A 17,642-nucleotide genomic window follows, 5' to 3' on the forward strand; every position below is an offset into this window, starting at 1 on the left:
CTATCTGAAGTATATAGGAGTCATTCTCTTCCCTCTCTTGCATGAATCTCTTAGGAAGAAGATTGTAGTTTTTTTTTTTTCATTAACCCTGTCAGAAGACAAATGGATCCCTGATAAGGGAATACAATTTTTAACACATTTTTAAAACAAATTTTAAATGTTAAACAAATATGAAATAGTGGACTAATTTTCTTTCTTCATTAATTTCTAGACTCAGACAACATTTTACATCATATCAGACCCAGACAGTCAGTTTTGTGGTTACTTTTGGGGCTATGTTGGCCCTCCCTCATGGTGGTGCGAACATAGGCCCCTAAACCCTGTTTCCCCGATCTTTTCCCAGTAATAAGGCATTTATTTCAACGTAGTATCAACTCCATTATGTTGTATACACAAGAACTGTTTCGCTTTTTTGAATCTTGATCGTGGATACTGGTTATGAACAGACACAAAATCTTCAGCATGTCCTTTTTAGGAGTTGTTGTTCTTGGATCCATTTGCCAAGGATTTGTTCAGGTGGCATAGCAGACAGAGGACATTGTCTTACAGAGCGTTAAGGAATCATCATAGGAGCACCAAACAATTTTATTACTGTAAAATTTGGTGGTAGTGGATTTTCTATCCCATTTTAGTATTTAATGTCCATCGTCTGCCTTCTGGGAGTGATGTCTAAATGATACATTGAAATTCTTGGAAATGCCTTAGAAATGTCTGTCAACAGGAATTTTTTTTCCTACTTTTTAAAGCTATGTTAGTCTCATAGTGAAATTTCCTAGCTAAACAGTAAAAGACAGAAAAAGAAAATTTATCTGAATAGTTTGGATAAACTGGTTTTACCTTCTCATGACAAAATGGCAGGTGACCAGACAGTAGGATGGGTAAATACAGTTCTACTTTTATCTATTAAAAATTAGCAGTTGTGCTTCAAAAAGAAGCATATTTTATAATTTCTAAGTGCCACCTGCCTGCTGTTTACAGTTGTGCCTCCGGGCCCAAAGAAGCAAGAGATAAGCAGTAATGTGTATGCTTTGCAAAGGTTCCTGTCACCATTAAACAACTGAAGAGAAAATAATTGGGGGATCAGATATACTGTCTTTTCTTTTGTCTTTATTGCTCCTAATATCAAGTGCCCCTCCAGTGTGTGAAAATGGTATGAAGCCTGGAGGCCTGGCAAAGGATGAAGAATAGAGAATGGGAATGTAAAGGGACAGACCATTTTTGCTCAGCTTTAGACTTTTTTTTTTTTTTAAATCAACTGTCATATGTGAAATAATAGCAGAACAGTGTAATGATTAAGAACATGATCCTTGAAATAGAAATCTGCTGCTTTACTAGCTGTATGATCTTAGGTATTTAACCTCTTACACAAGTCTTTCCTGTCTCTTAGTGTTGTTCATGAGGGTTGTATGAGATCGTGTATGTAAAGTGTTTCAACACAGTACCAAGCATACTGCTTGTACAATCAGTAAATAGTTTCTACTGCTGTTATTGGTATTATTTTTGTAGAATTTGCTGGAAATAGAATATCAATAAAATTGCAGTTGAGATTATGTGTGATTATGCTGTATACAAAAAGGTGTGAGGAGAAATCTCAATTATTTGGTTGAATTAGAATTTCAGCACTGATATACTTGATCAAAATAAACAAGTATTGTAAGTATTGAAAGTTTTGGTGTTTTCATCTTCTGAAGTACCTGTTAACACTTTGAACATAAAGATTACATAGTTATTTCTGTACCCTTTTCTTTGACCAAAAGCAAAGCTGTTGTTTAAAATTGTATTTGTATGTACATAAAGATCACATAGCATTGGGATGAAGAAGGCACAATTAAGAAGTGGTGAGATGTTTATATACACTATCAGCTTATTTTGCTTAAGAAAACGATTTGAATATTGTTACGGAAAAGTCAAAAGTAAACTAATAGAATATTTATTTTAAAGTAAGGATTTTCAACAGAATAAAGACACTTTATACTATTTGGTCCAGTCCCCTTTGAGGACTCACAGTGTCTGATATCAGATTAGTGTTGTTTTTCAAGATAGTGTTAGAAATATAGAAATTTACATAGATTTTATAAATTTTATAGGTTTAAAATTGAAACTTGAGATAGGAAGAATTTAGGTGTCTGTTATCTGTTTTTCATGAGTCATTTTTAGAAAAACTTTTTCCAGATGGAAATTACTATCTTTTAAAGATCTTGCACTATAGTCATAATTTGAACAAATAGTGCTCGAGTTCTCTTTCTATGTACACACCTTTGCACACACACACACACTTTTTTTTTTTAACTTTTGAAGCATAAATCAGAGAACATTATTCTATACTGAGGGAAGGATTCCTTTTGTCTTCTGTCAAACATACTGATCTGATTTGGTGTTATCCTCTTATTTGTGACTTTTATTAAGTAATTCTGGTGTTTCTGTAGTCGTATAGGATAAATTAAGTGAAAAACAGACTTGATCCAAGAACTGGGGTGTGTTACATGGATAGCTTTCAGAATCACTTCACTTAGAATAGAACACTTAGTCTACTGATTTGAAATGGAGATAAATACTTAAACAGTTTTAGTGTTTTCAAGTTTCACAAATGTTACAATTCTCTTCTGGTGATTTATCCCTTAATAATAGAATCAGAGGTAAAAATGATTGTTATTAGAATTAAGAAACATTCTGACTGAAAATAGACAAATTTACATACCTGTATGGAATAAAAACACTATTTTGGTTAGTAGGTTGGTATTTTCTTGATTTTAAAATTCATGATGGAGTCAAACAAAATTACTGTGAAAATACTTGTATCATAACACTCAGTAAAGTTTTTTGTTTTCCTTTATTTTTAAAAAGTTGATAAAAGTGCATTGTATACATTGTTCATCCTAGAATTATGTTTGTCAAACATTTATAGTTTTCCCCATCCCTCCCCAAAAGGTTTTTAATTGGTGATTCAGAATATTTGTCATCTACCAAATTAAAAACTGCAGATTTGTAAACTTGGCACTCCAAGAAAGAAATAGGTGCCATAAAATGGTTAAGTATTGGCATGTGTACACCTGCTGTCAGGAAATAAACTTCCCGTGTGTTGCATTTTGGCAGACATGCATCTTAAAAATGTATTGAATGCAACTGCACCGCACTCTTTATCTTTTTTCAACAGTACATCCTATTTGTGCCTTTAAGTAATTACTTTTGCTTCGATTATCTTTACAGATATATTCGAAGTCAGATATACATGAAATTAAATGGTGGTGCTGTTTAAAAGTGCAGTAATTAGTCTAATTGAATAACTCATTGAAATAGCAGTTTGGTTCTTAACACCAATGAGGAAACAAAACTTGTCTGTTTTGAAACATTTAATAACTAAAAACTTGAGCCTGAGACACATTAGTTTTTCACATTTTATCACGTCATGTCAAAATAATTTTCCCCGATATATGTGAGTATTAATAAAAGAAATTTAAAAGAATATCTCAGTTATTTTTAAAAAGTAAATAGTTTCATGAGAACTGTGTTGATGAAACATCTGAACTTTATAATGTGTTTGTGGAATAACTCAACTAAATCTTATTGCATTTAGAACCCTAAAATAGTCAGGTCAAAAAATTTATCCTTTGCACAATTACAAAGTTTCCTTAAAATTGATAGTGATGTTTTATTTACATTTAATTATATATTAAAATGAAAAGCTATATCTAAAATGAAGGATCTTTTGACTGTCATTTCTTAAATTAAAATTTATGTGGAAAATGTATGCAGATACATTTTATTGGCCCCTAACAGAGGACTTGAACCGTTGATTTATGCATGCTTATTATTGCATGTTAATACACAGAATCCCCTTATACAGTTTTTTAAATAGATCTTTTGGGACACCTTTTTCGTTACATAATGTTATAGTTTTAAGACTTAACTTCTTCAGAAATTAAAAAAATACTTTTTGAATTTCTTTATGTGATGAGTTTTAACTAAAACTTGTCCTACGGATGTAATCAGTTCTAACTATACATGCTTTTAGCAATATTTACAAATTGCACATTTAAAAAAAAATTGTCTTTTCTAATGTAGTTTACGGTGGCGATACCTGCCTGCCTTTTCTTTTGCTGCGTTGGCACAGGCATTGTGCTTATTTTGTTGTAAATGGTTCCAGTATTTTATCAGTTCACTAGGCTGGAACTGATGAGAGGTAATTAGGTGGCTGTATTTACAGCTTGAATAAGAGACTCGCCAGTGATTGAACACAAACTCATTGGGAGGGGGCACAGGATCAATTCTCAACTTGGCAAGACAGATCCCTACATACACATCTTCCAAGTGCAAACGGCGGATACCTAAAGAAACTTTAAAAATCTTTTCTGCCAGATCTCCAGAGAAAACATAACCAGTTCCAGAACAGAAGACAGGATAACGCTCACTTGGGTAGAGGTCTGGTGGCATGTACCACTTACTATCTTTGTTTCGATTGGGTGCATATCCTCGCATTAGGTAACCAGTGAAATAGTTATGTCTAGGAGGCAGATCTGGCTTCAGTAACTTATTGATTAAATATTCAGTGTTGACAAACATGTCACTGTCAGTTTTCATAACATATGGAATATGTGGACAGTATGTTGCAACCCAATTCATGCCCATTAATGTTTTAATGGTCAAATTATAGTACGTATCTAAGTATTCCTGTTGAATTATATCATGATATTGTCTGCTTTCTTCCAGTATTGCACGTTGAAGGTAGCCATTTAGCTTAATACTTAAGCCCAACAAAAATATTCGTGTGATTTGAATACCAGGTGCTAGACTTTCATTGCCCCAAGTTTGGCGAATAGCTCTTCTAGCTTCTATTTGTCCAGGCTCTGCAGCTATTAGTAGTATTAAAAAAGGACTTTTCTCTTGGCATTTTTCAGGCTCATTAATAATGTATTTGAAATGGTAAGAATTTGGATGTCCAGTACCTTTTTCATTGTAAATACTTCCGTTGGCACTAAGTGTATTCTCCAGGCCTGTGACTCCTTGTGGTGACAGGTCTGTGTTATTAGAGTTAGTTGCTGTTTGAGGCCTCAGAGTTTGAGGGACCGTTTCTTTCCAAATGTTCCGAAGGGAGCTGTGGTTTGTCTCACTTTTTGTTGACCGAAATCCTCGAAAAGTGTATGTCACAGGGTTTTCTTTGAATCCAGCTCTGCCTGGCAGCCAGTCATGATGATTGAAAAACAAAAACATAGCAAAAAGAAACACTAGAGAAAGTACTCCAATAAGATGAGTGCGGAACAGAGACCTCTTGGCATTCCAGGTCATCTTTGCAAAGCAGCAGTGTCTTCTCCTCCACTGAAGCATGTTGTGTATGTCCCGTAGTGGTATATGAGAGATTGGTGACCAAAAATGTGTTCTTCTCCTTAATCAATACTATTCTTTGGCAATCATTTTCTAATTCAGTCACATTGTCTCTCTTGTAGTCATTCTACAAAAATGAAGCACAAAAGTTTACAGAACTGCCTGAAAGGGACTTTGGATACTAATATGATCAGGGCAAATAGGAATGTCTTAAACTGTGAAAATATAATCCGGGAATGAAACTTATAATTTATTTCCCCTTGGCAACATAACATCACTGAGAACAAGATTAATTTATTTAAAAATATGCCTTTTTAGCACGGTGAGCATTTTAAAGAGATGAGGCGATGGATTCATTTCATTGTCTTGGTACAGTGGTCATTTGTACTTTTGACCCAAGTTAAAGATTTAAAAGTTACATGTATTCAAGAAAAATGTTACTAGATTTCTGAGAAAGATTGTGTAAAAAGGCCTTAAGAGCAGATGGAAAATTTATTGGCATTAATTAAAATTGATTTGACATACTATTGGTGGTATGGTGCACAGTCAGAGGCCTTTTTTGTAAAATGGTCATGTATCAGTTGTGGGACAGACGGTGCAAGGTTGATTATGGCAGACTTCTGTTAGTCACAGTACACTGCTTGGCATGTTTCCATTGGCCCCTACTGTGTTGAAAGAGTCAATGAGAAGATGCACCTGTCAAAATTAATTTTCAGTGTCCAATAACTTCAGTGTAGGAGTTTTAGACAGTAATAAATGATTAACACTTCCAAAAATTTTAACTTTTCATTGTAATAAATATGAAGTATTCATGATATAATTGTTCTTAGACTTAAGATTAATTTTAAAATATAGCGTGTTATCTTTGATTATCTATGGCTTTGGCAGAACAGTGTTACACATCTTGGTTGAGTCTCCATGTTAGAATTAAAAGAGTTACTTTGAAAACCAACTATTTAAAATTCTGAATTTCACAGTATAGTTTTAAATATCCTTGAGTTGTGCTTTATTCTAAATTTACATGCAGACAATTTGTTAAACTTTTAGAACTTGTCATTAGCACAGTAACAGCCCTGTATTTTAAAAAGGTATGAGATGGCAATATGTGAGGTTCATGATGCCGTATGTTAAAAACTGGTTATGTTATCTTGCAACAAGGTTTTCAGTGCATAGCACAGATTTGTTCATGTTTGTTGTTAGTGTTTTTGTTGTTGTTTTCAGTTTTTTGGGACCAATATGTCGAGGGAGTAGAGGTGGGCGAAGAGCTATGGTTTGAATTCCATTAAAACAGGAAAAAACTTTTTGGCAAGAAAGAGTGATGAATATGTAATTTTAATTTTTCCAACTTTTTATTATGAAAATTACTTCTTTAAGCAAAAGAAGTTAATAAAAAGTTTTAATATAGGAGCATTTATTTGAAATTACAGTGTGTACATAAATGTGTGTATTTAGCCTGTGATATTGAGAGTCATGGTTAACATTAAATTTGTTTAACCTTGGCATAAATTTAATTACTTCTAGGAAATAGAATTTACATGGAAATCTCCATATAATTGAATAGTTATAAAGTAAAATTCACATGCATAACGTTAAGTACTTTGAAAATACTGATTGAAAGTGTTAGACATAAATGAATGAAAGTACTATTATAGTAGCAGCCACTAGGGGGAGCAAGTAGGTGGGAATTTGAACAGATATCTAAGGTCCAACTGTATAGGCACCAGCGTTTGAAATTTCTAGTTTGTGAGCTTATAGAGTACTTTTAGAAGTTATAATATTTCTAAAATGTAAAAAAATTAAGCATTTTGAAAGATGTGAACAATGTTTTTAAGTTTGGAATTTTAAAAGCAAATCATCTAGTGTGCTATTTGTTGGAATTTATTTACACGAATTTAAACTCAACATTACTATAATGAAAACCAAGGCTATTCACTGTACCAACAAAACATAGTTCTGCTATGAGCTAAGCTGAAAATAATACAGCTGAGCATTCTGATTTAGAAACTCTGTGTTTTCCTTCTTGTACTTGTAAGTAGTTGCCCATTCTTTTTAGACTAGGGAACTATTTTTAAGCTTTTATTTCCAAATAACGTATTTGGTAAATGGTAATGACTCTCCCCTCCACTTCATAAAGACACCAGTAGATATAAAGGTTGTGTATGTAAATTTAAAAGAAACAAAAGTTGCTTTTAAAATTTATTTGATCTATGCTAAGTGTTACACAGATAAATTAAGTATATCTGTTTTCTGCTGATATAATAACACTTGGAATCTGATAGAAGTCCAGTCATTTAGATTTTTTTTTAAAGTGTAAATTTGATGGTGTACGAAGGAGTAAACAATAAGGTCAGATGTTTGAATGGATGTTTGAGTTAAAGGACTGAGTAAATGAATGATGGAAAATAATCATAATTTGTTGCTTTTATAAGAACAATATACCCAAAGTCATGTCTCCAAAGTATTTTAGTATTACAGAAAGCAGCAAATTATTGCATATTGTAATCTAGCATAAATACATAGTTTTGGTCCTAATATGATTTTGTAACTGTGTGTAATAGAGCTACATCTTAATTTAGACTTCATGGTATTTGTATGTTTTAGATATTAAGCTATTGAGATGTTAAATCCATATGTAACTATAAATCTCCCATTGATAAATGAAGTACATGTGTCTAGCCTTTAAAAAATTCCTTATTAAAAGTTTCTCAGGTCTTACAAATTTTTTTGTTAAAAAAGAATATAAAATTAAAATAACCATGCCTTTTTTTATTAAGTGATAAAATTACTCTCCAGTTATTGCCTGTTGTATTTTAATTCTTAAAAAGAGAGAGCAAGACAAGAAAGTTCAATAGTATGCAAAATAGTTTTGCACTTTTACATTTTTAGAAAATAAATGGCTTTGGTTTTTCTCTTCTTTTTTGATATCTTTGTGCTATTAATTTGTATTTATAACTTGTGGATGAAGTTCGTGGGGAGAATGTTACTGTAAAATGTTGTTCAGTACACACACAGTTTTTATCATTTGACTTTTAAAAGTGTTGGTATCTTTAGTCTATTGGTGATGGTTTAATAGAAAAACTTACACTTTCATTTTGAGATGTATAGCTTATAAAACTGCTTAATTGGTGACTTTAATATTGAGAGATAAAGGTAGCAAGAGGGACTTGAAATTTTTACAACCATATTTTTTAGTACTATTTATTATTAGTCTTTATTAGAATAAAAATTCATGATTGAGAGTGATGTTGACATGTAATAGAGTCTGGTAAACTTGTTTAATCGTCACTTTGGAATGCAGGACTTACATATTTTTAAAATGTTTGCCTTTTGTGATTATTAGATAATTACTGAGTTGTGGTTTGAAATTGAGGAAAAATCAGGATCTTTGATAGATTTGTAAAATTTTAGAAATATCTTTGCGTTCTTGAGCCCTGAGTTGCTATTCTATGATTGTTGCTAAAATAGTTTATTTAATTTATCTGTGCCCTGCACACACATATAGTGGTAGTAGTTCATTACTGCATATTAATATAGCCTGGAAGCATAGTAGCTACATTTATATGTAATTTTTTGACCTTGTATTGCCGTTTGTGGATATTTTTGTATCAAAGTATTTTCATATTATGTTTTTGAATTTTACTTTTAAAATGATAATCAGAGACAATGTTAAATTTGATCATTTGGAATCAGTCTTTTACATAAAATATAAGCTATTTAAAATAGTTAATTTTTAAACCAACTATTGATGACCCTTTGTTTAAAGTTCTATTCGTGGACACTATAATAACACGAGGCTCTATTGTGGGGTTATGCATAAACTCACACTACCTTATGTGATCTTGTGTTAATGCTTTCCTTTTAGTATCTTCTTGTAGCTTGGTAATACTTAAAATTTGTTGATACTTTCTTTGGTTGGGTTCATTATCTTCATTTAGGGAGATGTTGGAGGGAAGATTTTGTTACTAAAAACTGTTATATATTAAGGTTTTGTTTTAAAAGGACTCTGAAAAAAAAAAACTCTTAAGGTTTTCCTTGCTACTATTTAATGTAATTTCACTGCATTGTCTCTTTTGATTGCCATTTTTAAGAGAGCATTTAATTCACTAGATAAGGATTCAGTATGACCCAATTTAATAGAATATTGCTGTGTTTTTTGTAAATGACTACAAATTTTTTTTAAGTTTAATTTCTTAAGGAATCCTTTAAACACATCTTCTTTTTATTTGCCTTTTCCCTCTGATGTCTATAACCCAGAATTACTCCAAGCTACATATTTAGCTGCATAAAGCAGTGGCAGCTTGTCTTCTAAACAATGACAAATTTTAAAATCAGATATTAAGAAACCCTTTCATAGTTTCAAGGGCAGTGAACTGTATGAACTTGCTTATCAGGTATTAGTGCCTCCAGGGCTATGAAAAGGTAATACATTTAAATGACTATCATACACAAGATATTGACATACCTTCCTTGGTCAGGCCATTTATGTGAAGAGGATTATGCCCACTGAAAATACTTTTGGCACGCCATCACTTCAGCAAAAAAGATGCTATCGAACATGCGCACATCCCCCAACAGTCTGCCTCCTGCGATTGCTTTTCACAGTATCCAAAGTGTCCATCTGTCTGCTTGTCTTCGAGTTACCCTCCTTGTTCATATGGGTCCTAGTCTTCTGAAATTTTCCCTTTCTTTCATTTTCTCTCTCTTTCGTTAAACAAAAGAGCTGTAGTTGTCCGTTCTGCTTGTAGCACTGTTGACTCTTCCCGACAGTTGATGCATTGAAGCTTTTTACATCTGCTATTTTCCTGGCTGGACAATGCAGTGCTGTGTTCTCGCCTCAGTATCCATATTTCTAGTAATAACACTGAACTGCAATGTAAAGCAGCCAGAGCTAAAATGTAGTGCTTCAGTTGTGTTGGAAAAGCATAGGATTTACCTCTCTTCTTTCGTTGTTGCCTGGCAGCTGCAGAAAGGATTTCGAGCAGTTTTAATGGGGTTTTAGTCTATAATATGAAATCCACGGTTCCTCAGCTGCTGCACAGGCAGGCAGCAGTTTAAATGTGGGCTTGACAGATGCTCTCTCTGACAGAGCAGAATTTAACGTCACTGCTTGGCTGAATCCCACGTGATTGTTTGCATTCATTTTGACTAAAAACCTGAGGTAGGGAGAAGCTTAGAGATTTTGCTTTTATGTGATAAATTATATATGTTCAATGCAAGTGTAGTGATGAGTGAATAATTTGAAAATGTGATGATTATAAAATGAATGGTTATGATTTTATTTTTTCCAGCTTATTTCCTTTTAACTTTATTCTTAAGTACAGGCTTTCTAAATGTTTTCTCTGTTAGAGGTTAGTTTTCATGTTTCTTACATGCTTTTATAGGGTGTAGGCAGTATAAGCTTTTGTGTGTGAGTTGGTGTAATTTAACCCCTTCAGTGCATTCTCTTCTTGAATTTTTTTTTCCTGCTTTCAAACTGCTCTTGATGTTACTAATGTCTAGTTAAGACCTATGGTTTCTATTGAAGCCATGTATCTTTGTAACTTAGATCTCCTCCCCTCTTTCCCCACCCCCCAGTTTTCTGGGGTTTATATAAATAAGCTGTCATGGATTACTTTACTAATGCATGATGTGATACAGCCCACTTCTTTTTTGCTCTTATGTGGCTTTTGGTGTTCTTGATGGCAGAAAACTTTATTTTAAATCACTTTTTAATGTTGGCATTTACTTTTTATTTATTTTTCCTTCCCTTTAAAATTACATGTATCGTAGAATTCAGTAAAATGATACAACAGATATAGGACACTTGTATAGGATATGGGGGGTAATGAGATTTTACTAATTATGTTTACTTACTCTGATGTTTCAGGAAGATTTAATAACTTGCCGTGAAGCAGATTTTATTAGCACTACATACTCACTGAGATTTTTCTTATATGGTTAGTTTCTGGGCCTGGCACCTTGCTGCTTTTCTTACTGCAGAGCAGTAGGGAAGGTTTTTTTAAAAATTTTTTTTTTGTTGTAAATAGCCTTTATTATCAGTTTTTCCTTTGAGACTCTAGGGACAGTAATTCAATCCTAGAAAGTTATAGTTTTGGAGCTTAAGCTAAAGGTTAACAGTTATATACATATTCTTCATCTCATCTGTCTCCCCCATTAATATCTGCTATTTCAAATGAATATGAATTTATATTTTCTCTGATACTCAAAAAATTTTTGTGCACATATTTTTGAGCTTTGCTGATGAAATGTGCTTTGTAGTTTTAAGAACCCCACTGTATTAGAAATGTTAGAAGGATCATTAAAGAAAATAATAAAAAGAATTTTATAAATGGGAAACCTAAAGCCTAGACTGATCTTTGACTCCTCCTAGTTTGAAGGAGAGGACTAAAACCCAACTTCCTTGTAGTCTATATCCACCCATACTACAGTCCTCACTCACTACCTTTTTGTTTTTAAAATTAGTTGGCTAGTTAACAGAGTAATGCTTAAGAACTCACTTAAAATAACTTATTTTCCAGAAGTACAGATGCATTTTTATAGATCAGTATTTATCAGTGATTCCTTACATAGGATTTGACTATGAAGCTAGCCACAATGACCATTTTATGAAGTATTTACTCAAAATTAGATAGTGTGCTAAGCTTACTTGAGCTGTTATGCAAATGGTTCTTTTCTAATAGTTTTATTATTGTAATACCCACTTAAAAGATGAGGAACCAGTGTCTAGAATTGTAAAATAATTAGTCCAAATGTCAGATAAATACTGGTAAGAATAGAGGCCAAGCTGGGAATTGAAGCAAGATTATCTAAATTCTTATCCTCTGTTTTTTTTTTTTTTTTTTTTTAAATTTATCTAGTACTATCATCATTCTCTGTTCTTAAACTTTGTACTACGTGGCACTGTTAGAGAAATTGTGGGAGTTTTTTTTTTTTCTCTCGAACACTGGCACAGCATACCCAGGAATCATTAACAGAATAATAAATGAATGTTTATATTTTCACTTTTTCAACAGGTACGTATTGATTAACTACTGTGTACCAACATGTGCATTTAGTCATAGCTTATTATGTATAGGGGTTACAAAGTTGATTTAGAGACATTCCCTACTCCTTTCTCCAGGGAAGGACTAAATAATAATTATTTTTTTGCCAGTTCTTTTGATTGGGTATTTTCTATGTCTTCCTGGATTATTATAGATTTTGATTATTAAGAGAGTTTTATGGGTAACCTACTCATTAGTGGGTCCCTCCAGTATTGGGTTGAGTCCCTGAATTTCCAGTGAGTTTCCCCCCGCCACTGAACTTTGCATGTTACGGAGCAAGTATTTAAACAGGAAGAAACTTCCAAATACTACTAACAAAAGGTGCCTGTGTACTTAACTGGAATTTACTTCATACTTTAAAGTACACCTGCAACCACTTCCCTCCCTCCCTCCCTTCCCCCCCCCTTTTTTTTCCCCCCGGAGGTTTGCTCTATTGCCCAGGCTGGGGTACAGTGGCATGATCTTGTTTCACTGCAACCTCTGCCTCCCAGGTTCAAGAAATTCTCATGCCTCAGCCTCCCGAGTACCTGGAATTACAGGCATGTGCCGCCACACCCAGCTAATTTTTGTATTTTTAATAGAGGGGAGGTTTTACTATGTTGCCCAGGCCGTTCTGAAACTCCTGACCTCAGGTGATCCGCCTGCCTTGGCCTCCCAAAGTGCTAGGATTACAGACGTGAGCCACAGTGGCTGGCCAACCTGTTTGTTAAAAGTTTAAGTTAGTTAAGAACTTTATGTAAAAGTTCAGGAAAACAGGGTAGATGTGAGATAAAGTTCCTTCAGTAACTTTTTCTAGCAACCTGCATGTTTCCAGTCAAGAGAAGCTGTAAAAATCTTATGACAGGAGAGCTTGTAGAAGTTCTTCCTTTAGTCTAGTTTCTTTTAACATCTGAATTCTATGGTTAAACTAACTCAGTAAATGTGACAAGGTTTCTTTGTCAGACTCAGCAAACTGGCAGCTATTCTGTTAAGTTTTATAGTTATAAATGGCTTGTAATTGTCATTTGCATAAGCCTATTTTTAATCTTACAACACATCCGTGATGGAAAATAGGTGGCCATTACTATGTGCATTATGGCCAGAGCTGTCCAGACTGGTTTTAGCATTTTCCTGGGCATGTCTAGTATAGACTTCAAGGAGTCAAAATTTAAAGACAGGAATTGTAATGCCTTCTAAGTCTCAGTTTTTACTGGGTGTAGAAATAATTATTTTTGTATTCAGGTAGTTAATGGTTTTGAATGATTATTACATGTTGAATCAGATGTAAATCTGCTGTTCAAGTGGCTACTAAATAGTAACTCATGGAGTTATATCATCTATTTATCTATGTATATACATTCAATGATATGTTCTTGGTAAAAAGATTAAAAGAGAAAGGGTAGGGGAAGGGCCCTTCAACCAGGATGTATGATTTTCATTTAATGGGAATGAGCAAATATCCTTGAGTAACATTAGAAGGGAGACATGAATCTGGTCTTCCTATATTGGTCTCCATTCCTGTTTGTGCTTTGTTTTAAGTGGTTGGTCCCTGAATTCAAGTAATTAATTTCAGCTAGGGCTTACCAGAAGTACCAGCTATTTTTTTCCATGCTGGACAAAAATCTTAATGTTTTAGATCTTGTATAATTTCCACCATACCACTCTGAAAACTGTCACTTGACACAATTATTGAGAGACCAATTTTAGTTTTATTGAGATGACTAGACAATTTTGTGTAATGTTTGCTTGGAGTTTATTTCTCTTGACTGTTTTTATTTATAATCAGATGCAGTCTTTTTCATTACATAAAGGATTTGGACAAATGACTTGTTTTTTGGTTATTTAATATTAGTGTAGGTAGTTTACTCTTTTTGAAGAGAAGTAAAATGTTTATTAAAAGCTTGTAATTTTCTTCTAAAGTCAGTGGATGATTTATGAACCAGCTTTACTTTCCTTGAACTCAGAAAGCAAGAATTAGCCTGATTGCAAATAAGCAATCTCAGAATGACCACAAGTGTCAGTGTTTGCCTGCCTTATTTTTCTCCTTCAGTTTTCTTGTGCAGCAGATACGTGTGTTGTTTAAGAATTTCTTTTGACTTGAAAACAAAGCTAAATTTAAGTGTCTCTTTCAGAACTAATTATAGACACCTTATCTGTTTTAATTCATGCAAACTATTAACAATGAACATTTACAATCAGCAGTGATTTGGCAAATACTTCATTATGCTTGTGTATTCCTTGGTTTTTCTGAGGCACAGCTATTTCAGTCAGGAATAATACTCTTAGAGCTGTGGTTCTCAAGGGGGCAGTGGTAGGGGTAGTATTGCTTTCTAGGAGGTGTTCTAGAAATTTGTGAGGATGTTTCTAGTTAACAGAATGATTTTTAAGGGCATTTTAGGGCCAGGGTAGGTAGTAGTCCAGTAGTGTGTGGGATAGTCTGTAAACAACAAAGACTAGCTCTGCATTCTGCAGGACTTCTGAGTGTTTCATTGGATATCTGTGTAGGTGAAACACTTTTTTATAATTAAGTAAATTTGAAACGTTGGAACATAAAGTATATTTTGTTCAGTTTTAACATGCACTGAATTATCTAGAAATGTAACTACAGTATACAATGAGGGAAGCTTGTACTTTGCTTTGTTCTAAACTTGGCCAATGGTTCACCATTTCAAAAAATCAAATTATGTTTATGGCATTGAGTCTCCAGTATACCAGTCTATGAGCATTTGTAATTGTTACATTCACTATGACTTTATGTATAGGTATTAGCATCTGGTTAGTATGTCTTCTGCTAAAATCATGTCTGATACTTACATACTGAAATGCATATTTTTATCATAAATCTCTCTCTGTCTCTCTCTCTGTCTGTCTCTCTTTTTTTTTTTTTTTTTTGAGACTGTCTCGCTCTGTTGCCCAGGCTGTAGTGCAGTGGCATGATCTTGGCTCACTGCAACTTCCACCTCGGGGATTCAAGTGATTCTCCTGCATCAGCCACCTGAGTAGCTGAGATTACAGGCTTGTGCCACTACACCTCGCTAATTTTTGTATTTTTAGTAGAGTCACGGTTTTGTCATGTTGCAGGCTGGTCTCAAACTCATGACCTCAAGTGATCTGCCCACCTCGGCCTCCCAAAGTGCTGTGATTATAGGCCTGAGCCACTGAACCTGGCCTCTATCGTAAATGTTTTTAAAAATTTTATTTGTATTAGTGTATTAATTTTTAAAATAGATACGTAGATTGGTTATATTACCTGTGCATTTCATTTCAGGTAGTTAGAGGGGTCATTGTAAAGTATTTCTTATATAAACACTTGTTCCATGTAAATTAAATATAAAGGGGATGTGTTGAATTTGATAGAACTGTGACATCCACTGGGTCAGCATCTTTGAATAAATTATTTCAGGCAGCTTACTCTCCACTCTCTGCAAACCCAGCATATTCTTGGTATTTAAAATTATTAACACTTAATTTATTTAAAGTATAACAAACAACTTGTAAATTCAAGTGTATATAAAATATTGAAACTTAAAATTCTACCAAAACTTTGCAAAGAAGCAGTTACCCAAATATAAATTATTAGTATCAGAAAATATTTATTTCAATGGCTGTAGTAGATACAAATAGAAAGCAAATGTTGGGAGCCAAGCATGGTAGCTCACGCCTGTAGTTCCAGCACTTTGGGAGGCCGAGGTGGGCGGATCACCTGAGGTTGGGAGTTCAAGACCAGTCTGGCTGACATGACAAAACCCCATCTCTACTAAAAATACAAAAATTAGCCAGACGTGGTGGTACATGCCTGTAATCCCAGCTACTGCAGAGGCTGAGGCACGAGAATCACTTGGACTTGGGAGGCAGAAATTGCAGTGAGCCGAGATCTCACCACTGCACTCCACCCTGGGCGACAGAGTGAGATTGTGTCTCATAAAAGACAAAACAAGAAAGCAAGTGTTGGAAGTAAGTAAATATAATTTTTTCCTAAAGGATTTTTTTGAAGAAAGAAGGGAACATTGAACATACTTGATTCATGTAGCCACCTTCAGTATGATTGGTTATGGCCTGATTAGAAATAGGGACATCAGTGTAAAGGAACTTTGCAAAGTGCTGGAGTCTGACCCACAGAACGAGGCTGCATGATGGATAAATAACATACTCAGACACTGATATTCAGTGAAAGAGCAGGGGGCCACTCACAGAAAGAGTTGTGGCAGCCGTGTGCCAGTTAGCTGGCCTTGCCAGCATTTATTCATATTCAGCACAGATTTAATGACAAAGACATTGAGTCAACAAACCTGTGGGTAATTAATCTGGTCGCCCTCTCCTAGGGAGAGCAGTCCTATGAATGATCAAAGACCAGTCTTAGGACCACATGTGTAAAGAAGCTCTCTAGATAAACTCCCTTACATTCCTTTGTACCTATTCTAAGTTATTAACTCAAGGTAAGAGGATTAGGCTGCTTTCAGCTGTAACCCTATCTAGAGGCTTTTGCAAAACCTTCTGGCCTTCCAAGAAGGTTTGCGTTTTTCCTATAATTTTAAAATTTCTCCCATCACCTCAACCAAACCCCTACAGCAAAGCAGACAAGAGACATGCAAAGGTTATAGGATTACAGACCAAGAGATAATGTTTGACTTTTAGGGTTTGATTCTGTGCCTTGCCCCCAACTTCTTAGGCTGTGTAAGGGTTTTGCTAACCTTTGGCAAATACATTAGGCATTTTTTATATGCAAGCTATGGGGAGATGTGAGATGCGTCATTAGGTTCCTTTCTTTGAAGAAATTGATAGCCCTGATGGATACATAGATCATTATAAAGATAGCAAAATAATTATAAATAAGTGTTATTTAAATTTTGTCTTTCATATATAAACCCTTAGGAAATTCATATAGTTTCACTCATTTGCACTGTGTTTTGATACTTTTGTGTTTCCAGTTGAACTTATATTGTTATTCTTTTACTTTCTCATGCATTTCCTGTATTTTCAACCATTTTAAATAAGATGTGGTCACATAGAAAATAGAATTGCTGAGTTTTAGTGAGCCAAAAAAGAAAAATGTAGTATTTCTGTTTATATCCTCCATTTATCCTTAATTATTTGCTAATGAACATATTGTGTATTTATTTTTCACTTAATTTTCTCTCACCTTTGAGTTTTATACACCATTTTCTAACTTTTCACAGAATTTATTACTGTCTCCAGAATTTATAATGTTCCAGAACATTTCAGTTAACTGTCTTACTTGTAGTGTGTGTGTAGAGTGTGTGTGTGTGTGTGTGTGTGTGTGTGTGTGTGTGTGTGTGTGTG

The 17,642-nt window shown here is 34.0% G+C and overlaps 2 protein-coding genes across 2 annotated transcripts in view; one reads left to right on the top strand and one right to left on the bottom strand.

The window, feature by feature from the left end:
• CDC73 (cell division cycle 73) overlaps nucleotides 1–17,642 on the top strand; it is a 137,933-nt gene that overhangs the window by 57,453 nt on the left and 62,838 nt on the right. The window lies entirely within an intron of this gene.
• On the bottom strand, nucleotides 2,812–10,378 carry B3GALT2 (beta-1,3-galactosyltransferase 2). The gene is made up of 2 exons (XM_023203405.2): nucleotides 9,782–10,378; nucleotides 2,812–5,446 (listed from the first exon to the last, which is right to left on the bottom strand). Exon 2 carries the CDS (start codon nucleotides 5,320–5,322, stop codon nucleotides 4,054–4,056), a length of 1,269 nt encoding a protein of 422 aa, XP_023059173.1. The 5' UTR covers nucleotides 5,323–5,446; nucleotides 9,782–10,378; the 3' UTR covers nucleotides 2,812–4,053.

This window comes from Piliocolobus tephrosceles, chromosome 1 (genome assembly GCF_002776525.5).
Source record: "Piliocolobus tephrosceles isolate RC106 chromosome 1, ASM277652v3, whole genome shotgun sequence".
Taxonomy (NCBI): domain Eukaryota; kingdom Metazoa; phylum Chordata; class Mammalia; order Primates; family Cercopithecidae; genus Piliocolobus; species Piliocolobus tephrosceles.